The sequence below is a fragment of the Calliphora vicina genome, chromosome 5, assembly GCF_958450345.1.
Source record: "Calliphora vicina chromosome 5, idCalVici1.1, whole genome shotgun sequence".
NCBI classification, from domain to species: domain Eukaryota; kingdom Metazoa; phylum Arthropoda; class Insecta; order Diptera; family Calliphoridae; genus Calliphora; species Calliphora vicina.
Window position 1 is genome coordinate 94,160,812 of NC_088784.1, and position 27,815 is coordinate 94,188,626.

Below are 27,815 nucleotides of genomic sequence, written 5' to 3' on the forward strand. Positions count from 1 at the left end.
GATGGACATCATTTAATGGACTCAGAAAGTGATTAACCGATATAATTTTGGACGTTACAATCATCACCAAAAATGCATAATACCCTGCTCACTATCGTGGTGTAGGGTATCAAAATGGCATTTCATGTTTAAGCTACGTTTAACTGTATATAAATTTGATCTTTATTTTAGAAAAATGGATCTAAGAAGACAAATTGTATGTTCTTACTAGAGCTATGTAGTTCGCAGATAGTGTTTTGAAAAAAAAATTTAGAAATTTTTTAATTATTTTTATTGGCTTATAGTAAGTCAATATTTTTTAAAAGGAAATTCTATAGTTAAGAAAACTTTACTTGAGTTGATTTTTTTTGTTTAACCCTAAAAGAAGAAACCCTCTTTTAAGAATATGAATGAAAATGTGGCTACTCAAATTTTGATTCAAGAGAAAATGATCGACATAAACAATGAAAATGTTTAGCATGAATTCTATATAAAAGCCAAATGTGAAAGACAGTTTAAGTTAATATTATTGCTGCAACTAACTAATAAAGCCAACAAATAAGATATAAATTTAAAATCAAAAGTACTAGAAATATTTTCCCATAAAGATTTTGGATCAACAGAAACAAACATGATGCCTTTTCAAAATATTGGTAAGTTACTTTAAATTGGGCAGATGATAACTAAAAAAAAAACTAAAATATTAATTCAAGTTCCTTCTGCAGCTTTACTCTTAGGAATAATTATTTCCAGCCTAAACCAAAACTTTGTAAATAATCAAATTATTCCATATCCCGAACCTGGAAATCGTAATTTATTGGCAGCCGATCTATTTCACACCTTAGTTGAAAAGCAATCTTCGGAGAATGTTATATTTTCACCGCTTTCTGCAGAGACCGCATTGACTTTATTATTTAATGGTGCCAAGGGCAAAACTGCAGAAAATCTGCAAAAAGTTCTCAGACTTAAAACATTAAATGAAACTCGTATTGCACTAGATTTTGGTAAATTTCTAAAGTCTATCCTACAATCACAGGCGAATACCAGTGATTCTGCATTGTTCCTGGCTAATCGTATATATGCAGCTGATGGCCTTAAGATTTCTGAAGAATTTAATAAAAATGCTATAGAAAATGTCAATGGTTTGGCAGATAATGTGAATTTTGCTGAAGGCAAATTGGCTGCAGACGAAATTAACCATTGGCTGGCAAAACAGACCCAGAATAATATAAAGAATTTATTAAGTGAAGATGATATCGATGCTTTGACTAATATAGTTTTAGTTAATGGCCTGTACTTCAAGGGTATATGGAGGCAAAGTTTTAATAAAGAAGCCACAAAACCCAGCGAATTCCAATTGAATTTAAAAGAAAAAACTCAGGTGGATATGATGCATATACAAGGTACTTTTAATTATGCCGATTTGCCAGTTTTGTCAGCCACTGCTTTGGAATTGCCTTACAACAGCAATAATCTGTCGCTGCTGATTCTATTGCCCAATGAAATTGAGGGTGTAGAGCAATTGGAAGTAAAGCTAAAGACTTTGGAATTTAATTATATACCCTCCAGATTGGCAGCCAAAAAAGTGTGTGCCTGTATACCGAAATTTCGCATTGAACATGAGCTTGATTTGCGTAAAGCTTTGGAGAAGGTAAGTGCTCAATTTAACTGTCTTTTAGTTTGAGAAATATTTTATTTATATCATAATTTATTTATTTATTTTAGCTTGACTTATCGCTCATATTTTCCAAAAAAGCTGACTTTAGTGGCATCTTCGGTTCATCGCCCAATCAGTTTATTTCTGCTGTCAAACAAAAATCTGTTATCGAAATTGATGAGCTTGGCTCACAACCAGCAGGTAGTTTTTTTATACTTATTAGTATTATTCATTTAAAAATACAACTAACAAATTTATTATTTTATAGGAAAAATAGAAAATTGCCAAAAGGACCAGCTATTCAATGTCAATCATCCATTTCTCTTTGGGATTCGCAGTAATTCAGCTGTATATTTTGCTGGTCACATTGTCAAGTTTTAAGTTTTTTAAATGAAGGAAATTTGTTTAATGCTAATAAATATAATGTGCTATAAATAAAGCTACATGCATATAAATAAAACATGGCTAAACTGAAATTGTTTCTTGGTTTTCTTTGACAACAATGAAAATATACTATAGATCTTCTATAGGCCGTTTACTTTAACTTTTAGTTTCTTTTTATTTTTTTTTTCAATATTTGTTTATTTTCTTGCTATAATTTTAAACCGTGTTCCATAATCACTAGTTCTAAAACAATTATAACCCGAATCACTTCAGATTCTTTGATAACAACCATAGAAGTTGTGATATCGTAACTACTTCTAGAACCTGTTCTGAAGAACAATGTTGTAATTTCAAAAATTTACTTAACTAGTTCCATACATTACAATAAAAACCAATCATGGAAAAATTAGTTCTAGAACAGGTCTATAGAAGGTATGTAACAAATATATAACTTCTGTATAACTAGTTTCGAGGGTGACAATTTCAAACAAAAACAAGTAAGAAAGTATGGTCGGTCAAGCCCGATCATATAATACCCCACACTAAGTAAAAGAGCAAAAACATTTTTCTTTTAAAATTTCAATAATTTATATTTTTGAGTGATTTTCGGAAGTGGGCCTTATATGGGAGCTACGACCAATTATGGACCGATCACCATTAAAATATGGTCGTGTGAAAGTGGACTCAGAAAGTGATTCTAAGTCGATCGGTATACTTTAAGGTATTTATGGGCTGTGTGTTCCAGAATGTTCCAGAAACCTTAAAATTAGATCTCCTAATGCCTGACAATGACAAAGAAAATGAGAAATGGTCTCATCCTCCTCTTTATTTTGACAACTTCTGCAGAAGTCGTTGTGACTTCGTTATAACCTCCACTGCACAACTAACTTGTGAGCATGTTCTGGTTATAGTACATGTGGGTTCACAACCCCATCTAGTCTGAGTGAGCTCGTAATAAAAGTTACTAATTTGTAGCTTGCATTTGTATAACGGAATCTTGCATAGGAAGTCTATGTCTCCGTCAGACAAAATGGCGTTTTTTTCGCAAATCATCAGCAACACAGTTGCCCGTAATATTTCCATGTCTACGTACCCACTTGATTACGACTGTTGAATGTCTCGCCATCCTGTTTAGGGATCCTAATATCCCTGTCCGATATATTTTTATTATGGCCGATATTTCAGTCTGAATAATGCTACACAGAGAAAACAGATTCGTAGTAGCAACCGAATTTGTTGCCAATCGAATGATTCGGTTGCAAAGATAGAATTTTTCGGTTCTATCAACAGAATGTCAGTTGATAAAGAAGAATTTCGGTTAAAGCAACCTAACATTTGTTACCCCTTCTAAAATTTGGTAGCCACAACTGCTAAATTCGGTCACTAAGGTAGAATCATTCGATTGGCAACAAATTCGGTTGCTATCACGAATCTGTATTCTCTGTGTACATTAATTTGGAAGTCTAAAAGATAGCCTAGCTTCGAATTCATGAATGTAGGCACCTACGCCAACTCGATCTCCCTTCCTAGAACCGTCCATATAGACTGAGAGACTTGTTGTGTCACGGAATTGAGAAACCGAACCTCCCAGGCAGGAAATGCAGTAATCGATATTATCCGGAAGATTCTGTATCCTTTCTATTATACTGGCGTGACAGTATGGAACATGTTTCCACGCACCAATCGAATTTAGCCTAAAAGCTGCAGTGAATTAAATTTTTCTGGCCATTAGACCTACAGGGATCCAGTTCAATATAGTAAAGAGCGACTTTGTTGCAGTCGTTCTTAGAGCTCTTGTTATCAGTATTGCCATTCTCCTTAAAAACCTCTCGAATAGCATACAAATTGAGCCTTTGTCTAGTGCCTTCCACCAGACAGAGATATAGAAAGTTACCAAACTGGGGTCTAATACCCCACTGCATACCTATGGCCTTCTTACAGACATACATTTCCGGCAAGGCTTTTGATGTCCTTGGATAGTTTACTATTCATAATAACTCCCCTGAATTTTGCGCTGTCCGATAGTGTTAGTTCAACACCATTTAATCGGGGAAGCGAGAAATGAGGAATTTTGTACTTGCTTGGGTTTATACTCAGTCCACTGTCAGTACCCCACTGACTTAGTATACTGAGTGCATATTCCAACCGTTGTGATATCATGCCCAAGTGGATCCCTGAGACTGCCACTACAATGTCATCTGCGTTTGCGACAGTTTAAAGCCCATGAGAATCAATTTCCTGAGCAGAAAATTGATGGCCAAATTTCACATAAGTGGTGATAGGACGCCTCCTTGATGCGTACCCCTCGTGGCCATTCTAATGATCGTAGCCGTTACCATGGGTCAGTCCATGTTAAGGATTTAAATCCTTTAAAGTTTTAAAGCTTCCTACAATACAGTTCACCAAATATTTAATAATATCTATTAATTTTGTATGTGAAATTCCATGTCCACTATTAATAACCAACCCATTTTCAGACAAATTACAAAAAATATTAAGAAAATGTTTCGGATAAATTTTAATTATTCAAATATTAAAAAGTGAGTATGTACTTTGTATGAGAGGGTCCACTGCCACGGTTCCGATCCGGACCACTTTTAGATAAACTCCGTACAGTGATAAGAAATTAATTCATACAAAGCTTAAATATTTTTACAGTTACAGTTCTACAGATATTCGAAATTAATGACTTACTGCCATTGCTGTTAGATTAGTGAGGTTACACTATCCTGACCATTTTTAATTCAACTTCATGCTGTGATAAGAAATTGATTCATATGAAGATTGAAGACTTTCACAATTATAGTACTCCAGATATTCGAAAATAACTATTTACTTTGTATGTGTGGTGCCACGCCCACTAATACATTATCGCCCATTTCCAGACAAAATGCTTACAAAGTTTAAATACTTTTTCAATTATAGTTCTTCAGATATTCCAAATAAATATTGTACATTGTATGGGAGGTGCCACGCCCACTAATTCAATACCCCTCATAAACTTCACGCAGTGATAAGAAATTGATTCGTATAATGTTTGAAGATGGTCACAATTATAGTTCTGCAGATATTCGAAAATAACTATCTAATTTGTATGATAGGTGCCACGCCCATTTATATAATCCTGCCCATTTTGAGGGAAGCAGCGCTCAATGGTACCGTAGTAAATTCTACGAAGTTTTGCGGCTTTCACAATGTTAAGTCACCAGATATTCCGTAATAAATAATTACTTTGTATTGGATGTGCCATGCCCACTTAAAATTTCAATATAAATGGTAAATTTCAATATAAATTGGTCCTACCAAATACAAAGGAATATACAGTAAAAACAAATAAACTAATAAACAAACAAACTTACAAAAGTCTTTACATATTTATATGGATATGAATAGCAAGTCAATATTTATTTAATGAAAATTCTATACTTAGTTAAACAAATATTTGAGTTGAGTTTTTTTTTTTGTTTAACCCTGAAAAAAGAAACCCTTTTTTAAGAATATGAGTGAAAATAGAACTACTCAAACTATGAGGCAAGAGAAAAAGATGGACAGAAACAAAGAAAATGTTAAGCATAAATTCTGTATAAAAGCCAAATGTGCAGGATAGTTTAAGTTAATAGTGCTGCTGCAACTAACTAGTGTGTAGACTAACTTTACAGTAAAGCCAACAAAGAAGATATAAATTTAAAATCAAAAGTACTAGAAATATTTTACCATAAATTCTTGTCAATAAAATATTTTGGGTCAGCAGAGAAACAATTATGGTGCCTTTTAAGAATATTGGTAAGTTATTTTAAATTGGGCAGATGACAACTAAAAAAAATCAAAATATTAATACAATTTCCTTCTACAGCTTTACTTTTAGGAATACTTTTTTCCACCCTTTTTCACAACTTTGTAAAGAGTGAAATTTTACCATATCCAGATGCTGGAAATCACAATTTATTGGCAGCCGATCTATTTCACAACGTAGTTGACGCCAAATCTTCGGAGAATATTTTCTTTTCACCGCTTTCTGCAGAGACCGCATTGACTTTGTTATTTGCTGGTGCCAAGGGCAAAACTGCTGAAAATCTGCAAAGAGTTCTCAGACTTAAAGCGTTAGATGAAACTGGTATTGCTCAAGATTTTGGGGCATTTTTAAAGACTGTCCTAAAATCACAGGCGAATACAAAAACCAGTGATTCAGCATTATACCTGGCTAATCGTATATATGCAGCTGATGGTCTTAAAATTTCCGAAGAATTTAATAAAAATGCTATAGAAAATTTCAATGGTTTTGCAGAGAATGTGAATTTTGCTGAAGGCAAATTGGCAGCAGACAAAATTAACAATTGGCTGGCTCAACAGACCCAGGATAAAATCAAAAATTTATTAAGTGAAGATGATATTGATGCTTTGACTAATATAGTTTTAGTTAATGCCTTGTACTTCAAGGGTACATGGAAACAAAGTTTTAATAAAGAAGCCACAAAACCCAGCGATTTCCAATTGAATTTAAAAGAAACAATCCCAGTGGACATGATGCATATACAAGGTACTTTTAATTATGCCGATATGCCGGAATTGGCAGCCACTGCTTTGGAATTGCCCTACAACAGCAATAATCTGTCGCTGTTGGTCATATTGCCCAATGAAATTGAGGGTTTAGAACAGTTGGAAATAAAGCTAAAGAATGTGGAATTTAATTACATACCCTCCAGATTGGCAGCCAAAAATTTGTGCGCCTGTATACCAAAATTTCGCATTGAACATGAGCTTAATTTGCGTAAAGCTTTGGAGAATGTAAGTCAATTTAACTCTATTTTAGTTTAAGAAATATTTTATTTATATCATAATTTATTTATTTTAGCTTGACTTATCACTCATATTTTCCGAAAATGCTGACTTTGGTGGCATCTTCGGTTCATCGCCCAATCAGTTTATTTCTGCTATCAAACAAAAATCTGTTTTCGAAATTGATGAGCTTGGTTCCCTGCCAGCAGGTACTTTTTTCATATTAATTGTATTCATTTAAAAATAGAACTAACAATTTTGTTTTTTTTACAGCAAAAATAGAAAATTGCCAAAAGGATCAGCTATTCAATGCCAATCATCCATTTATCTATGGAGTTCGCAGTAATGCAGCAGTATATTTTGCTGGTCACATGGCCAAGTTTTAAAATTTGTTTAATGAAATAAATTCGTTTAATGCTAATAAATATAATGAGCTATAAATAAAGCTGCATGCATATGGCTGAACTGAAATTGTGTTTTGTTTTTCTTTGATAACAATGATAATATACCATAGATCTTAGTCGTAGTGATTTGATTGATTTCGTGGCCGATGTCTAATATAACGATGACACTGTTTGAAATTTAATATTTTTTAACAAAAATTTATGTAAATTCAATTATTTTTGTATACCTACATAAATACCCTTTTTTCCGTGCAATGCCTATTAAAACTGGCTGAGATCGGTCAATTATTTCACATAGCCCTCATACAAATGACCTCCAGAAATAAGGCTTTATCTGTCATAAGTGTTTAATTTCTATAGGTATCTAAACTAATTTCTCTCCAAATAAGTCTTGTTTATACTGAAGTTATGTTACATAATTCAGTGATGTTCGTTCCATAAGTTGTGATAGCTCCCATCAAAGGCCCACCTCCTAATATCACTTTAACGAGCATAAATCTCATAAACATTTTTTTTTTTTCAAATATGATTTAACTAACATAATTTTCATATAAATAGCAATAAATTACACGGCCTAGTTTCATGGCGATTGGTCAATAATTGGTAATAGCTCCCATATTAGGCCCTCTTGCGAAAATTACTCACGAACAATTACTCAAATTTAAAAGATAAATGTTTTTGCTCATTGGAAGACAAAATCCAAAAAATCCTTTCAAAAAGGACGTTTAAGGATTAAAATATTCCTTGGGTCTCACATTTTTCAAAAAAAAAAATGTCAAAAATCCATTTCTGATCCGAATGAGTTGACATTTAAGATATCAATAGTCCCTGAGAAGATCTATAAATAATATGCATAGAGATATTTAGGTTTTTTTTTTATTATTTTGCCATTTCGATTGTTTTTTTAGAAATCAGCTTAATTTGTGATAAAATTCCGAATAAAATAAAATGAACTTGCCAACAGTTATCTGTAATAAGTTACACGCATCCAAAAAATGGCCGTAGTTTTTACGTTTTTTCCCAAAGAAAAAGAAAAAAGTCCCGTTTTTCGGGACTATATAAAATTTGTATATGACCCGAAAGGAGAACTTAATGCAAAAGGGTGTAAAGTAAACGGACATAATCCCCCACAGACCAATCAAAACTTGGCCAATTTAAAAAAAATACGTTTGAGTAACGGTAGTTTCAAATCTCCATTTTCAAATTTTTAAAAATTTTGTTAAACAAATTTCAGAATTTGTTGATCATCACACTGGGATTTATTGAGATTGTAACAGGGAATAAAAATATGAAAAAATTATGTCAATACGTCCTATAGCGATTGACCCCCCTGTGTGTCAGTGGAGACATTTCATAAACTGATCTCCATAACTCGAAGAGGTGTAAATAAAGTTATTCTCTTGTTCGAATAAAACGAATAATTCGAATAAGATGTTTTAACTTGTTCGAATAATTCGATCACACGTATAAAATTAATCAAATTATTCGAATAATTTAATTTTTTTAAAAAAAGTAAAGAATGAAGTTTTGATGTCGGTTTTATAATATTTTATTGTTAACCCTTTGTCGAATATATTCGACATTATAACATACTCTGTTTCTATGCGCTTTTTGGTATAATAAAATACAGTTAGTTTTAATTTTTTGTTTTAAATAAAAGACAGACAGACTTGGGAGCAATTAAATACAAAAACTTTATTTTTCCCAGATTCAGCGTATTCAAATTAGTATATATATAAATTTTCATACTTTTAGCTCGCGTAAATTATTTTTGACCCTGAAAGTGTTAAATAAAATCAAAAAATAACGTTAAAATTAACAATAAAGTATTGAAAATGTTAAAAAACATTCGAAAACAAAGTCCATCATTAAATTTTCAACACAAATATTTTGATCAGATTAACTTCCGAACAATCTACAAAACAATTGACTAGCAAACCCTTTATTTTCCATTTTGGATCCATGCTTTAAAGAAGTTGAGCTAGTTAACCATGATCTTGAATTCAAATTCAATATAAACGTATTAAGAACTTTTTTTATATCGTTCATTAATTCGGGTTTTAAATTGAGTAACTAATTCTTTAGTAAATTAATTATTCACTATTTCTAAATTATTTATAACAAATTGTATTATACATCAAGTTCTATCAATGTTGCCGAATCTTTGCTCTTGTGGAATTACACAATAAAGGGAATCTGTCCAAATCTTGATATCATTGTTAGTGAACGTGGCTAATTTGAAGTCAGGCTGTGCATGACTGACGCATTTACAAATACGCAAAAAGTTTATTACCATGTTAGACAAAGATGTTCAGTGATGTTCAAAATCATGTATAAGACGAACTAAATGCAAAAAGAAACATTCGCGAATCAACATTTCACATGAAATATTTTCCCTTTTCCTTTTTTCGTTCATGTGAAATTTTTAGATGGAATTTTGTAAACAATAAACAGCTGTTACGAACAAAATCAACTATTGTGAATGTAAAGTTCATCATGATATTCCCGATAGCAATTTTCCCTTCGAGGGAAATGAATATTTCATGGGAACAAAATTTCACATGTTATTGCCGATAGGGGTGATTAGTTTGCAATATATGTGTTTATCATTCGATTTATTAAATATTTTGCAACACTTACGTACGCGGTTAATACCATCACTTATATACATATATTTTAAGATTATGGTCTTCATCTATTTCAATGTGATCATTATAAATGTCAGCCTCAATATCACTTTCGACGACCGTTTCAAAATCACATTCTCCATCACATTCAACTAAACTTTAATATAAGTTATTATTTTGATTATTAATTACGATTCTTCTTGTATTGCGCCAGCTAAATAACAAATATTTTATTCCTTACCTTTTATTTTCATTGGTTCAAGTCCTAAGTTAAACATTTTGAAAGATTTGTTTTTACAATTGTAACTGCTTGCAGTAATATTTATATATTTATAGAAGGGGCTACCGGAACACTAATCTATAGTGATCGAAAGTCCCTTTGTCTTTAGTTATTTGTCGTATTTCAGAAACAATACAATTTTTGTTATTCATTATTCATTATTACTTATTTAAATTTATGAAAAATTTTAAGCAATTTAATAAATTTAAATATATATTAACATTTATTCGTTTTTTTCGATTATTCTATATAAAATTTTTCAAATTATTCGAAAATGGCCATTTTTGAATTGTTTGAATAATTATTCGATTTATCGAACGATCATTAGTCGAATGAATACCCTACTCAATATACTCCAAAAAGCCGATAATAATTTACTTTATGTTTTTGTCCCTGCTCTCTAAAATCTCGAATAAAACCTTAACCCTTTAGTGCATATTGTTGCCAATTGTCTACATTCCAGTTCCACTTAATTTTAGACGAATATAAGCTTGATACTAATTCAGATTCTAATTCAGAAAAATCAAATGGAGTACGAAAAGTTTCAGCTAACGAAATTCTAAATCAAACTTAAGCTAAAGGAAATATAATAAATAAAAATCAACTAAATATTTCATACTTTATAGAAAAATAAAAGTAAAAATCATGCATTTAAGGGTTAAAGAAATCCAAATTATTAAATAGGCTAGGATTCCAATAAATATTTATTCTAAATCAATATATGTATGTAGCTATTTCCGCTTGTTTGTCTGCTGAAATAAACAAATCATTTTTCTAAGAAGTTTTATTTGGAAAATCAGCAACATCGTTTCTGTAGAAAAAATATTGTTGTCTCATTAATTTATTTTCCCAAAAATAATTTCCAACAATATTACACAACACCATTTGCAATTGTATTTCAGAAGTTTCTAATTATATTTCAAAAACTTTTAATTGTATTTCAGAAATAGCCAATAATTTCAGAAATTTCCACTTGCATTTCAAAATTTTCTATTTGTATTTCTATTACAAATTTCTAAAATTTAATTGGAAATTTCTGAAATACAATTAGAAATTTCTTACATACAATTGGAAATGGTGTATATTAGTTTGTTTGTTGTAGCAATGACTGTTGTTATTTGTTTTTAGTAAAAACTTTTTACACAGTTTAAGAAAAATTATCAGTAACTAGCCTCAAATGGCTGTATCAGTGATGGGTTTTTTAATATTTTATTTATATAGTACGAAAAATAATGAATTTTAGAACTAAACCGATTTCTGCTTACGAAAAACACCTAAAGTGATTAGTTCCATGTCAGTTTCCTTCCCTTTAGGGCAGGTGTTGATACAGGTTAACTATTTGGGGGGTGGGGAAATTTCACCCCCTCTGGATCCGCGCCTGCTCTAGGGATTAGTTTGAGTCAATTTTGAGACAGTTTTTTAAACAAAATATTATCATGCACCATTAAAATGTACTTAGTTTTATACACCCATAGAATTTCAAATTATTTACCATAAATACAACTTCAATATAAATAGCATGTTTTGCATATTAATTAAATAGTAGTCATTAAAAGGATATTTAAGTAGATAAGTAAATGATGGGTAGACAATATTGTAGCTATTTATATAAACCACAAACTAAAAACTTGTCTGCATTTTGAATACCGATTAATGAGGACTTGAAAAAACATATTTCTCATTTAATACAACACTGGGATAACTCAGAATATTAGATTTTTTTAGATAGTTATTTTTGAATTGGGAACATAGTTTTTGTCTGACAAGAACAGCTTTCATATTTAAATTAAAACGTTTCATATCAACTTTATTCATCGCCATTTGCAAACTGCTTATATATAAAACCAAGCCACACTTGGTTTCTACGAAACCATGAAATGGCAAAAAAAAATCTCATTCATATCTCTCCGTAATGTGCAAAAAAAAACATACGGGGTTTTTGTAAAAATCTATTTCTAAATAAGTTTTTTATTAAATCTGGATTTTTTGAAAAACAATTTTTTGGGGTATTAATATCTACTTAAGAATTAAATACTAGGGGATCCACCTATTAGATATTTACTTTAAAAAGGGACTTAACCAATTTATGAAAAAACCAAAGACGTTGAAAGGTAGTTTAAACAAGTAAGAAAGTATGGTCCGTCAATACCCTACACTAAGTAAAAGAGAATAAACATTTTTCTTTTAAAATTTCAATGATTTATATGTTTGAGTGGTTTTTGTAAAAATCTATTTCTAAATAAGTTTTTTGTTAAATCCGAATTTTTTGAAAAACAATTTTTTGGGGTATTAATATCTACTTAAGAAGTAAATACTAGGGGATCCACCTATTAGGTATTTACCTTAAATAGGGACTTAACCAATTTATGAAAAAAAAAAAGACGTAGAAAGGTAGTTTAAACAAGTAAGAAAGTATGGTCGGTCAATACCCTACACTAAGTAAAAGAGAATAAACATTTTTCTTTTAAAATTTCAATGATTTATATTTTTGAGTGATTTTCGGAAGTGGGCCTTATATGGGAGCTATGACCAATTATGGACCGCTTACCATGAAATTAGGTCGTGTGATTTACGTCTATATGAGAGTTTACTATGTTGAATTTAGTGTATATACCAACATTTTTAAGCGATTTATGCACGTTAAAGTGATTTTCGGAAGCGGTTCTATATGGGAGCTATGACTAATTATGGACCGATAGTAACAAAATTTGGTGACATGAATTCTGTGTATATAAAACTTATTTGGAGCGGAATTTAAGGAGATACATATATAAATTCAGCATTTATGACCGATAAAGTCCAAATTCGGAAGGACATTTGTATGGGGCTAGGTGAAATAATGGACCGATTTCAGCCAGTTTCAATAGGCTTGGTTCTTAAGCCGAAAAAATAATATCTATAAAATTTCATCGAAATATCTTCAAAATTGCGACCTGTACTCTGCGCACAAGGTTTACATGGACAGCCAGCCAGCCGACCAGACGGACGGACGGACATCGTTTAATCGACTCAGAAAGTGATTCTAAGTCGATCGGTATACTTTAAGGTGGGTGACTAATATTTTTGGGCGTTACAAACATCTGCACAAACGCATTATACCCTCCCCACTATGGTGGTGTAGGGTATAAAAACCCATAGTATATTATCCCTGCACCCTGATCAATGTTTTAGCCCTTAAAAATCACATACGTTACTTACAAGGCCTTCAATAGATAAATGTAATAATCTCATGAAAAACTGACTACTTGACTGTCCCGAACTACTTATTTTACCTACATAATTAGCTACGTAACTAGTTATTTTAAGCAGAGAGTTAATTTACCCTACAAAGAGATGATGCTAAATCCGGAGAATAGGGCGGACGTGGAAGCATTTCGTTGCCTAATTCATCGATTTTGATTGTGAGCAAATGAGGCAGCCATCTTGCGGAATGATTTCTCACACTCAAGTGAACATTCAAAATTGAAACCACTGAGCAATGTGAGATGCCTACATATGGCTTCCAAAATCTCTCGTCATTTTGTTCAATTATTTCTGGTGCAGAGACATCAATTGGGCGTTCAAAATGTTCGGCTTCTTCAGTGCATGTACGGCCATAACGATATTCAGTGAACCAATTCTTTACCATTGAAAATTATGGTGCAGATTTTCCATTTTATTTATCAATCTTAGTTTTGAGTGATTTATCGGTTCTATCAATAGAAAGACAGTTGACAAAGAAGAATTTCGATTAGAGCAACCAAACTTTTGTTACCCCTTTTAAAATTCTATAGCCACAACTGTAAAATTCGGTCACTAAGGTAGAATCATTCGATTGGCAACAAATTCGGTTGCTATCACGAATCTGTTTTCTCTGTGTAATGAGCTGACAAAAGTCACTTTTTTCCAATTTCTCCTCAAGTCCCAAAAATGGTAGTTTTAGATTTGTGACTCTGTTAAATACGATTTTGAAAACCGCTTGGTGAATTTTTTGGAAGATAAAGTCCTATTACGGGAGGATATTTATATGAGTGATAGGTGAAATAATGGACCGATTGCAGCCAGTTTCAATAACCTTCGTCCTTTTCATCGAAATATCTTCAAAACAGCGACCTGTACTGCCAGCAAGACGGATGAACGGACATCGCACAGAGGAAATAAATCTGTAACTTGTAAATGGTTAGCCCGCTTTGAATTAAATTTCCCATGTTCAAAGAGGAATAGTAGTCATTTTGAATTTGGACCACATGGGCCCACCAGGGGAGCGGCCTGAGGTCCCCAAAGTGGGACACCTCGGGTATATTAAATATTTTAAACGCTCCTATTTCTTCGTTTCAAACAAATTTCATATATAGAATCTTCTTGTTGAGCGCAACATTAAACTTTATCTCTTAAAGCCTACGAAATATTAGCATTTGAAAATTAAATGTTCAAAATTTGTACCCACCCTACTTCAGTTTCTTTATAACAGCGGGTCCAAATGTTTTCCGATTTTTTCCATTTTTCCTTTATTAGACTAACGACAAATGTGTGTATCAATCTTAAAAAAAGAAGAATTGTTCAAGAATCGTGACATACTCTAAAGTTATATGCACATCGATTTTTCGCTAGTTTTTTGGGAAAAACTATTTTTATACCCTACACCACCATAGTGGGGAGGGTATAATGCGTTTGTGCAGATGTTTGTAACGCCCAAAAATATTAGTCTAACACCCACCTTAAAGTATACCGATCGACTTAGAATCACTTTCTGAGTCGATTAAACGATGTCCGTCCGTCTGGTTGGCTGGCTGGCTGTCCATGTAAACCTTGTGCGCAGAGTACAGGTCGCAATTTTGAAGATATTTCGATCAAATTTGGTACATATTATTTTTTCGGCGCAAGTACCAAGCCCATTGAAACTGGCTGAAATCGATCCATTATTTCACCTAGCCCCCATACAAATGTCCTTCCGAAATTGGACTTTATCGGTCATAAATATTTAATTTATAAATTTAACTCCACAAATTGGGCTCCTAATAAGTTTTATATATACAAAACTCATGTCACCAAATTTTGTTGCGATCGGTCCATAATTAGTCATAGCTCCCATATAGACCCGCTTCCGAAAATCACTTTAACGTGCATAAATCGCTTAAAAATTTTGGTATACTCACAAAATTCAACATAGTAAACTTTCATATACACATAAATCACACGACCTAATTTCATGGTGATCGGTCCATAATTGGTCATAGCCCCCATAAAGGCCCACTTCCGAAAATCATTAAAAAATATAAATTATTGAAATTTAGGGCAAAAATTCTTAAATCTCATAGTCGATATCAAAATAAAGTAACCTATTTTAGATGGCTCCATATGTTCTTAATTACTTTGTAAAGGGTTCCGATAACCCTGACCCTGGTATGGATATTATAGCCAAGAAATTAAAAAAATCACATTTTTGGGATTTTCAAAAAATGTTTGGGAATTCCGGGATTCCTGATAACAAATTTCAAAATTTCTTTGTATTACTTCATTTTCAATAGAAAAATCTATATAACTTTAAAATTTCTTAAAAAAAATATTCATAAAGAAACATTTAATTTAAATATTCCTATTTCACCCCCTCTGGATCCGCGCCTGTTGAATAGTAACAGCTTGGTGGCATGTCTTGTTATGTTTTTGTATTATTCTTTTAAATCCTGTTTAACCATCGATAGGTATTGCTGCTCCAATGTTAACAAACGTCTAAGTCTTTCTCTACAATAACGTTTGTAAGAATACTGCATTTGTAAATGTATATTTCACTCAAACAGTAGACACATTTTCTTTTCAATACAAGAATAGAATACTGAGCCTTCCGTTTTTACATTTAATAATATTATTACTCAAGCTAATCGTGAAGTAAACATAAGATACCAAACTATACAAAAAAAAAACACCAATTCCATATAAGTAATTCTGGGAAAATTGCAAACAAATGTGATGAGCAGGGAAACCAAAATATGCAAATGCATGTTTTTTCTGGTGAGTCTAATGAATACATGGATAAGATATTTACACGTTTCAGAACTATTTAAGAATTTTGGCATCGATTTGTTAGTGCATATTTTTGCATATTTTACCCTTAAATGCATATTTTTGCATATATTTGTTTTAAGAGCATTTTTATGTCATACTTTTGCGTTTTTAGAGCATGTTTTACTGTTTAATAGCATATTTTGACTTTATCAAAAACAAATTTTGTCTTACTTATTTTTCGCTGTTGCGGGTTTTTACTTCCTTTTGTTTAAAATTCAAAATTTGAAAAACAGATGGCTTTTTTTAATATAAAATTAGCACTATTTTAATAATAGCGCCATCTAAATATCAAATTTTAGTTCTAATTCAAACTTAACCGTTCTAAGTGTTAAAGATATATTGTCTTTTAAATTTGCTCCTATAACATCAGTTGATGTCGAAAGAACATTTTCTATGTATAAAAATGTTTTCAGATCCAATAGACAACGATTTTTATTTGAAAATTTGAGTCAATATTTTGTAATTTATTGCAATAATAACCTTAATTGAAGAAGTGACTTTATATTTATATAAAATATCAAAAAATACCTCTCGAGGCCTTTTCATAGATTATTGTTTTTATGTTGAATTAATTTTTTGTTATACTTGTTTTAGTTGATATTGTTTTTGTTTATTTTATGTTACTTTACCTTTTTAGAAATGAATTGTATTGATTTTTTCAAATAAATGTATATTTTTTGGTTAAAAATTATGTAAAAGTTTGATTTTTTAAGAGCATATTTTTTAAATTTTAAGAGCATATATTAAAGTTTTTACTGCATATTTAAAGCGCTTAAAACGCTTTTTTTGGAGCATATTTCCGGTTTCCCTGGTGATGAGTTTTAATATAAAAATCTATGTTGCCGGTAAATAAAATTAGTATCATTTATGCAACCAACGAGTTGACACTGAAGTGCCTTAAACAAAAAATAAAAAAAATAAAATATTTAGTGGATATTGCTTTACATTCAAAAAGTCACAAAAAAAGTCCCTATTTAAATAAACCGGTACAGAAAAAAAATAAAGAAACGGAATTAACGAACTTTGGAGCAACTATGACGTCACTAAAAAGCACAGGTAAATTTTGTAAAAAAAAAGAAATGATTTTGTTTTTATTAAACAAAATATTAACATTATTTTCAATAAAGTGACGTGACGATCATCACAAGATCTCTCTTTGAATCATTTTTGCAACCAGTTTTCACTTTTCGATTTACAATAATTTGCCTTAGATGTTAATATTTAAAAAAATAAATATTTTTTTTAGTAAATTGCAGTAGAAAGTAGTACTAAAAAACTGTAATTGAAAGTGTTTAATATTCTTTACCGGCAATGTAATTTTTTTTTAATTTATATCATGAAACAGAGTGATAAAAGTGTATGCCGGATCAAAGGATCAATAATTTTAGAAAATCGTGGAAACTGAATTTAGATTCAGTGACATCCGAATCCGAACTAATATTTCACGTTTTTAAGTCATTTAAAAGTAGAAAATTTAAATAAATGCTTTGAAACTTACAAGATATATTACATCCAACAGAAATTAGAATCACTGGATTTTGAAAATTTGTATAGCCAAATACTTCTTGGCGGAAAATTCTATGGAACTACACAAGTAAAGCCAAATTTAATGATTTTTAAAATGTATCGGTTTTTTTTAATAGATCGTGTGCGTGCATAAGTTAAACACAATTTTGAAATCAGTATTTTAAAAATATTGAAATTTTTAACAGTTTAAGGTATATCTTGTTGACACAACCTTCTCAAACTTTTAAAGAATTGTTGTACATTTCAAGAAAATTTATATTTTTTGCGAGCGCCATTCAGAGATCTCTTTAAACTTGACTATCACATCGCGTAAACATAATTTCTTTATAAAAGACAACTCCAACTGATTTTAATTTTTCCCCTTACAATTTTAATGAAAGTCGTGACATGAGGTCATCGTAAACCTGTAAAAAACCGACGTGAGAGATTAAATTTATAATATAAAAACTACTTTTTGTACTTATCTGCCGTGCAGCAGCATTTGCTTCTAAAACTCATTTTGATTTCGGATAACTATCGCGATGAATAACTACCATTGAAATTAGTGTCAAATGCAAGCTTTCATTTAGCTTGATATCAAAATCATATGGCCGCACAGTGGGGCAGAATCAAAATTTTTTGGAAATATATCTAGCATTTCTAAACGGCTGGTCTGACCTGGATAAAATTTGGGCGTAGACAAGGAATATTCAAGTTTAAGTTATTAAAACTCACCCAACAAATACTCCAAAGATTTTTATAGTTTTTGAAAGCGCTCGGCTAGGTTTTTATCAATTTTGCCTATAGGGCCCATATTTCTTTCGGGACTGGGAAAATACTTTGTGGATAGATAGGGAACACATCAAGGTTTCCAAAACTGCTTTCCGGTTTCTGATCTCAGTTTTGGGATTTTAGAACATTGTGGGCCAAACATGAAATTTTGATTAAAAAAATAGGTCAAATTCCGAAGGGTGTAGGGGCAACATATCCAAAAAATAGGACATAGTTTTTACACCAAAATGTTCTCCGTAATGATACCTTGCAGAAAAACTTTTAACTTTTGTTTTGAAACATTTGTACAATATAAATTTATCATTTGTTAGCTATAATCTTTTCTCATCTTTCTCGCAAAACATATGGATTCCGAGCCAAAAGAACTGATCATCTTTTAAGACCAGGGGCGAATCAAGTCAATTTCGTATACTCTGTTCCAAAGTGAAGCGTATACCAGAGAGAGGGTTCTGCAGCGATTGAAAGGAATAGTCGCACAGTGATTTAAAAACTTTTTTTTTTGGAAATAATTCGGTATCCTGGGAACTATTGGAGATATTGTTACGAAATTTCACATGGTATGAGCTTAAATAATTTTGTAAAATTTTGGGACTCATTTACCTTAAAAACTAAAAAAAATTCATGTGGTGATTTTCCACGAATAAAAATATAAAATTTTAATTTGTGTAAAATTGTAACAATTAAAGGTAAAATAACAAAATTTGGAACCAATATAGACTAAAATGTACTTAAATCAATGGAATTAGAATTTTTGAAATTTTTTATTTTCAAATACTGAAATTCCTAAAACGGGGAAATGTGTTCCAAAAAGTTTTTTTTAGAAAAGTGCCTACTGTGACGTTATTTACCATGTGATAGTTAAAATACTTATTTCGTATTTAAAAAACATATGGGTTTATACAAATATAGAGCTTTTTCGTTTTTAAAATTTTTTACTCAAACCGAATTTTTTCTTTTAAAATTGGCCAAGTTTGGATAGGACTGGGAGGTGATATCTCCGCTTAAGTTAGCCAAATTTTTCTTTACACGCTTTTGCATTAAGTTATCTTTCCGGATCATATAAAAATTATATATAGTCCCGAAGAAATTTTTTTTCTACAAAAGAAAAAATATATGGGCTTTTTTGGAGAAAAACGTAAAAAATGCGGTCCTTTTTACAAGTTCCAACTTTTTATAGGGAAGAGATAACTTGTAGCAAGTTGTTTTTAGTTTATTTAGAATTTTATCGCCAAAATAGCTGATATTTTAAAAATAAATTTCGACCTTCCGTAGGCCCGCCATGTCTAAAAAACCATAAAAAGATCGAGCAAAATTAAAAAAAATAAATCAATAAGCCTGAATATCTCTTCAACTAATAGAGATAACCTACACTTGTAAGGGTATTTTTTGTAGATCTTCTCAATGACTATTTATGTTCAAAATTTCAGCTCATTTGGATCACAATTTTTTAAAAAAATTTGAGACCCGAGGTGACCAACTTTGAGGGGCTGGCTACGTACTTGCCTCCATTAGCGCTAGGAAGCTGAACAAACTCAAAAACACCTCAGCTCAAACCATGTGAAATTTCGTAACAATATCTCCAATAGTTCCCAAGATACCGAATTATTTCCAAAAAAAAAGTTTTTAAACCACTGTGAGTCGTGGGACGAGACACGTTCTGAACTATAAAACGGGTGAAGCAAAACTTCCCAACCTTTCATTCTAAATAGTTTTCATCACGTATTGCAACATGTGGCCAAGCGTTGTCATGATGGGCAACGCAGATCATTATAGATAGGTTCTTTTTGCTCCCAACAAATAAGGAGCATTACCTCAGCGCCATGGATATTTGAATTTAGTATCGATTCGGCTGGTTGGCCGGGCTTCACATACGGAAAGGATTCACCCAAAAATTCCCTACTTTTGGGTGAATGCTGCTGCTCCCAAACGTTTTGAAATTTGTTACTTCAATAGCTCCCAATGATTTTGCAAAGCCCTTGTACGGGTTGACAATAATCTTCGTGGAGTAATTCTTGGCTTTCAAACTTTTTTGGCTGGACTGGGCTTTGTGTTTTCTGTCAAAATTACCACTTCTGAACCGAACAAACCATCTCTTGCACGTTTAAACCGATGGCACACATTCACCTTAAGCTCTGTTGAGCAATCGGTATGCTTCAGCGGCACTTTTTTCAAAATAATGAAGTAAAGCAAAACTTCCCGCATATGACGTTTTGTTAGCTCAAAATTCGACGTTTTCGAAGCAAAAAAAACTATGTTGTTTACACTATAATGTTCAATAACTAAGTGAGCATAAATTACAGATATGTACCCTTCAAAATGACATATAAATTATTAAAAACAAAAACGGCGTTCAAAATTTACGCCATCTATTGTAAAGCTCGCATTATTTAATTCTTTTTTTTACAAGAGCTCAATATCTTTCCACAGGCAGAATTTCTGGACAGTTGAGTGTAGTTGCCTCTCGTGGTACAAAATTGACATTATTGTTTGAATACCTCTAAAGAGCATTTTTTCCAAAGTGGCATGATGCTAAATCGGACCAGAAATATGAAGGCACTCTGTGCTGTTTTAAGAAAGATAAACGCCGTTTTTGTAGACACCCCGTAATATATATTTCTGTGTTTATTCTGCCACAAATAATTGCCTTCTTTTGCCACAACTGCAAATGGCTTGCCACACAAGAAAGTTCTTGGGGAATTCTATTTGCTTTTTTCTTCGGTATTATTCATTAAAGTTTGACCCGAAAGTTGCGAAAAGTCTGCCATATGGTTGGGTATGGAAACCAAACATCGGAAGACATGGACACAGTACAGCTCATGCCTCATTGAACATTCTGCACGAGCGATTTGAGGGCATGTCTATCTCACGTGGAGGTGATGTGAACTGACCACCGAGATCATGCTATTTCACCCCGCTAGAATTTTTCTTGTGTGGTTTCTTAATTCGCAGGTCTATACGAATAAGGCACAATCCACAGCAGCCCTCAAAGCCAACATAACCCATGTAATCTGTAAAATGTAGCCTGATTTATTAGCCAGTCATGGAAAATTTTATATTTCGAATGCTCGCCAATGCGGCTTTGCTGGACATTGAAATGTCATCGATGATATCACACACACACTTTGATTTATTTAAGTATAAAGATATGAAGCACCTTTTATATAGGCTTTGCCTAATTTTGGTGGGCGTGGCATTATATTTTTGCCTATATCTCGGATATTATTTTAAAACTTCTGCCTTACTTTACTTAGTAATTTTCAAAATGTCTCATCTACAGCTTTAATCATTCATTGACCATATTAATTAAACTCTTTATTTTAGTCTTAATTTTAGGACTTTCACTCTTGCAAATAATCAACCCCACAACAGCCGCTACTATTGCACCTCTGCAAAAGTCACCAAATCACAATTTATTTGCAGCCGATTTATTTAACGTCATGGTTGAGGGCAAATCTACCCAGAATATAATATATTCCCCAGCTTCTATACAAACCTGCATGGCTTTAACATTTATTGGAGCCGAAGGAGAAACCGCTGAGGAAATGCGTAATGTTTTGAGGCTAGGTGATGGGGACAAAGTACAAGTAGCTGAAAACTTTAGAGAATTTTTGAAAACTGCCCCCACAGCAGCTGATAATTTGACAGACACAACAGAAGTTCCCTTATTGAAAATAGCCAGTCGTTTGTATGTCAATGAACAACTTAATGTTTCAGCAGAATTTAATGAAATTTCCCAAAAATACTTTGATACCCAAGCGGAGCAGGTGAATTTTACCGATAATAAAGCTGTTGTGGAGAAAATTAATAGCTGGATAGAAGAGAAAACTGAAAGTAAAATCAAAGATATTATGCAAGAGGATGCGGTTAATGCTGATACCAATGCTGTCGTAGTGAATGCCATCTATTTTAAAGCTAAATGGCTAAATCCCTTTAGCCAGTCTAGTACATCAACCTCACAATTTCGCCTTAACTTGAACGATAGCATGGAGGCAGAGATTATGTATATTGAGGAGTATTTTGGTTATGTGGATCTGCCCGAATTGGAAGCCAGCGCCTTAGAAATGCCCTATGAAAATAGCGATATTTCTATGGTAATCATATTGCCAAATGAGATAGAGGGTTTGGAAAAATTAGAACAAAACCTCAGAGTTATGGATTTAAATGAAATTATTGATAAGATGACAATAAGAAAAGCACATGTTTATGTACCCAAATTTAGAGTAGAATTTGATGTTGATTTAAAGGAACCTTTGGAGAAAGTAAGACTAAGAATACTAAGAATTTTTCTTTATACTTAAGACATTTGTTTTCTTTTAACAGTTGGGTTTGTCCACAACATTTAGCTCAAGTGCAAATTTTAAAGGTCTTTTCTCGACGCCCGAGTTGCAAAGTATCTCGGAAGTGAAGCACAAAGCATTTTTAGACGTTAATGAAGCTGGTTCGGAGGCTGCTGCTGCCACTTGTAAGATTTTTTTTTAATATTTATTTGCAAATTATTTTTACTTATTTAACTTTGTTTCTGTTTCAGTTACAACTCTTACTACATTAAGTGCAGTTTTCGATGAACCAACATTCCGTGCCGATCATCCATTTATCTTTGCTATACGCAGTAAATCTGCAGTTTATTTTGCCGGACATATGGCTAAGATTTAGTTGGTGGCAAATATTTTGCTCTTCTATATTTTTATGTTATAATAAAGAGTTAAACTAAGGTGAATAGTTTTCCACAGAATTAGTTTTCTATAGAAACTTGTCTCCAACTTATTTTCTATATAAGACTGTGAAAATTTTACATGAGTTTTGTTTTTGTTAAAATTTTTTGTAACAATAACAAAACACATGTAAAATTAATACTTAAAGTACACGCTTATAAGCACATACAATTTTCTGAAAGTGAGTGAATTCACTTAAATGTGAATAAATTCGAAAATAATACATCGATTTTTATGGCCGATATCTCATTTTGTTCCCATTCCATGTAGCTTTGCAATAAAGTAATAAGTCTAAATAATTTCTTTCGTTTTCGATTTTTTCATGATTTTTAAAACAAAAAAATTTTCACATAAAAAATATATTTTTTTGCTTAAATTTGTCATTATAACTCCGAAATTGCTGAGCCGATTGAAACGCAATATATATATGAAAATTTGTATATAGCATGGGGAAAATGTTTTCAAAATTCAATCAATCGAAAGAAGAACATTAACTACTCAATTTTATATATATCAAAAAAAAAAGTAAAATTTTGCGAAAATGAGGAAATTCAGTTAGTTGTGAATAAATTCGAAAGGAATCAGTCGAATTTTATGATCAATTTCTGCCGTTTTCGATTTTTCATGATTTTTAAAACACAAAATTTTGGTATTTTCACGTATAAAAAAACTACTAAGCCGATTAAAACGCAATATATAAACGGATTAAAGGCTGTATAACTTTTCTAAGTTTATTTTAATAATATCAGACTAACCCTTTTTGAGTTATCATAAATTAAGATAAATGGATTCATTACAATAACCCGATGAGTAAGAGATCGTAGTATGTGAAGCCCGAACAACCAGCGGTATCAACTCCAAAGCCATATATCCATGGTGCTAAGGTAATTCTGTGTATTTGGTGGGAGCAAAAGGGTTATATATATTATGGGTTGCTAAAATCTGACCAGGGAACCTGTACCGAACGGAACTGATTCATTTGAAGCGAGCATTGGTCGAAAAACGCTCAGAATATGCGGCCAGACATGAAACCGCAATATTTTATCATGACAACTCTAAACCATATGTTGCATAACCTGTTAAAAACTATATTCAGGTTTATTGTATTATTTTTTTTTAATTTTACTCGAACTTTTTATGTTTTTTTTGGATATGGCCGGCCTACGAAGGGTCGAAATTTATTTTTAGAACATCAGATTATTGGCGATGAAATTCTAAATAAAATAAAAAAACTTGCTAACAGTTATCCCGTCCCTATAAAGAGTTATACGCATCCAAATTTGGAACATGTAGACAAAAAATGTCTTCCGGACTATATACATACAATTTTTATATGATCCTTAATGATAGCTTAATGCAAAAGCGTGTGAAGTAAAATTTGGCTCACTTAAACGGACATAACACCCCCAGACCTATCTAAACTTGGCCAATTTAAAAAAACATTTCGGTTTGAGTAAAAAATTCTGAAAAGGCAAAGCACCCATCCACGAAAAAGCTCCATATTTGTATAACCCTATATGTTTGTTAAATAAATACGAAGGTTTTTTACTATCACACAGTAAATAACGTCACAGTAGGCACTTTTCTAAAAAAAACTCAGTTTTTGGAACACATTTTCTCCTTTTTAGGAATTTCGATATTTGAAAATAAAAAATTTCAGAAATTCGAATGCCATTGAGTTAAGGATATTTGAGTCTATATCATTTCCAAATTTTGTTAATATTTTACATTAATTCAAATTTTATATTTTTCTTCGTAAAAAATAACCACATTATAATTTTTTTAGTTTTTAAGGTAAATGTCGTCCCAAAAATTTATAAAATTATTTAATTTTACTAAAATATCTATCTTCAAGTCATAAGGTTTACACCAATATCAAATACTTATATAAAAAAACCTTTATTTACTCTTTAGAAGTTCCACAAACATTGCCTCCATTCACAAATTTGTACGTTTTTATACCCTTCACCTTCTACATTTTTCAATTCCGACCCTATAAAGGACAACCTCGATTTCTTTACCTATTTTTGATCTATATCTGGTAGATAGATATGTCAAAGACCTTTGCAATGACGTATATAAAACCATAGTAAGTTGGACCTACAATGGGTCAAAATCGGAAAATATTTTTTAACCCGATTTTTTTTTCTGAAAAAAATTTTTTAAATTCAAAAAAAAATTTAAAAAAAAACAATTCGAAAATATTTTTTTTTCAAAAAATTTAGAAACTGCAAAAAAGAATAAATTTTGTTTACCTACAAATTTTTAAAATATTATTTTGAAGTATAATTTGGTGAAGGGTATATAAGATTAGGCACAGCGGAATATAGCTCTCTACTTGTTTTTATATTTATTTGTCCATTAGTTTTCTGTAGAAAACGTTTTTTTTACTATTTTTTTTTTTATAGAAAATGTTTGTCTCATAGAGTTTTCTATAGAAATTTTTGTAGAAAACTATTGTCGACTAGCTTTGTATACAAAAGTTTTTTCGACTAGTATTCTATAGAAATGTTTTTTCGACTAGTGTTCTATAAAAGAACTCTTTGATTTTTTGACTAGTTTTTATAGAAATATTTTTTGGTATTCTATTGAAAACTCTTCTCGACCAGTTTAGAATATACAACTTTTGTAGACTTATTTTCAATAGAAAATACATTTCGTGTTTTAGAGACATCTATTTTCGACTAGTTTTCCATGGAAAACATATTTGGCATAGTTTCTCTTTTATCTAGGTTTCTATAGAAAACTTTTTTCAACCAGTTTTTAAAAACAGATATTCTTTTTTATAAAGCACTCATCGATTAGCTAGCTTTCTATAGATAACTTTTCTATAGAAACTCTTTCGATTAGTTTTCAATATAGAAGATTTATAGAATTCCAATTTAGAAGTTTTTACAAATTTACAAACAATTTAAATTATTATTTTTGTTTACGTTCATACATTTTAATTAAATCGTTATAAGCTAAATTATGTTCAAACTCACCCACACTGTACGTACATATGTACTTCTATTTTTTGTTTAATAATTTATTATTTGGTAAACATTAATAAAAATCTCTCTTGCAAAAGTTCACTGTACTTAATAGAGAACTCATGAATATTTAAACAATTTCGAAAATCAGTTGTATTTGTTTAGTTATGTTTGCTGTCACCAAATAATTAAGATCAAATTGCTAAATGGGTCTTAAAAACGCAAAATCTGAGGAAATTTGTTTAGGCTGGCAACAGTGTTGATAAAACTGCACAAACAAAACAAAAGAATTGTTTCGGAAACAGGTTTCTTGTTTATTTATATTTTTATCACAATAACAAACTCACAGATACTGTTGAACTGATGGATACAGATATGGAAAATTTAGTTTTTGAAATTGTTGTTATAACAATTAATTGATGTAATTTCGAATTTAATAAGAACGAAACTTCGAAATATTTAAATTAGGAATATTATAGCCAAATTTCATATAAAAACTTAGTGTTATAATTATTAAATATCAGAGCTTCGAATTAATTAATAAAAAAATCTTAATCCGTAATTAAAGAATATCCGCCTTTCATTCCATAAATCCATTCCTAATATTTAATTTTTTAGTTTAATTTCAAAGCCTTTGTTTAAACTGAATTAATTTTAAAGTTAATTAATAACAGAATTTATTCAAACTTTGAATGATTAAATGTTTGTTAAATCAAATCATTTACAAAATTAATTGAAAAACTTGTCTTAAGCCTTTTTGTACTAGATTTGAATTGAAGAAAAATTTAATCAATTAATAAATTTTTTAAGCTATTTTTATATGGACTTGAAGAAGAAATTTAAAGAAATTAGAATGATTCAATAAGAAATAAATTCTATAAATAATGAATTCACTTTTTAAATTTTCATACGAAAAACCCCAAATAAATAATAATAAGCGGTCTATTATTGCCGAGATATAAGCAAAAAAATGTAAAAAACTTTTTACTGTTTTTTGGTGAACAAAAATAGAGATCTAACTTGTTTTCTATGTATTTTCGTCAGTTTTTAATTCCCGACTAAAAATCCCGGGAATCGGGTAGTGAAAAATTGGCAAAATTCCCGGGAAATTTGTACCGGGAATTCCCGGGATAAAAAACCTAATTGTGGCTTATCGAGTTATTGCAGCTAGGACTTCTATTGTTTGATTATTTCTCCAATTGTAAAATGCTTAATGAATTTCAGGTACGGATTTTAATTATCTAAAATTTTCTTTTATTTATTTTTTAATAAAGGGTGTTAGAACTTAAAACAACATTTATAACACATGTCAATAGCAAACAAAATCATGAATAACCACTATATAGATTTGATGCATCAATGAGTGAATTCACTTAATTGTGAATAACTACGAAAAGAATCCATCGATGATCGATATCTCATTTTGTTTTTATTACATGTGGCTTTATAATAAAGCAATTTCTTCGGTTTTAGATTTTTCATGATTTTTTTTTAAATAAAACAAGTAAGAGAGATATATTCGGCTGTGCCGAAATTATACTTTAAAATAAATTTGTTTAGGTAAACAAAATTTAATTTTTTTTAAATTGTTTTTCAACATTTTTTTTTTGAAATTGTTTTTTAATTTTTTTTAAAAAAGTTTTTTCGAAATTTTTTTTAAAAAAATATTTTTTTTTAGTTTTTA

General features: G+C 31.0%; 1 protein-coding gene and 1 long non-coding RNA gene across 2 annotated transcripts; both read left to right on the forward strand.

Moving 5' to 3' along the window:
* The first annotated feature begins 610 nt into the window (after positions 1 to 610).
* On the forward strand, positions 611 to 23,144 carry LOC135961482 (uncharacterized). Its single transcript, XM_065512982.1, has 9 exons — positions 611 to 632; positions 705 to 1,630; positions 5,924 to 6,805; positions 6,873 to 7,005; positions 7,070 to 7,175; positions 17,105 to 17,205; positions 21,769 to 22,706; positions 22,768 to 22,909; positions 22,976 to 23,144. Exons 1-9 carry the CDS (start codon positions 611 to 613, stop codon positions 23,098 to 23,100), a joined length of 3,375 nt encoding a protein of 1,124 aa, XP_065369054.1. The 3' UTR covers positions 23,101 to 23,144.
* LOC135962158 (uncharacterized) lies at positions 1,729 to 2,112 on the forward strand. Its single transcript, XR_010576629.1, has 2 exons — positions 1,729 to 1,837; positions 1,905 to 2,112. It is a non-coding gene; the product is annotated as an uncharacterized LOC135962158 (long non-coding RNA).
* Positions 23,145 to 27,815: the final 4,671 nt, after the last annotated feature.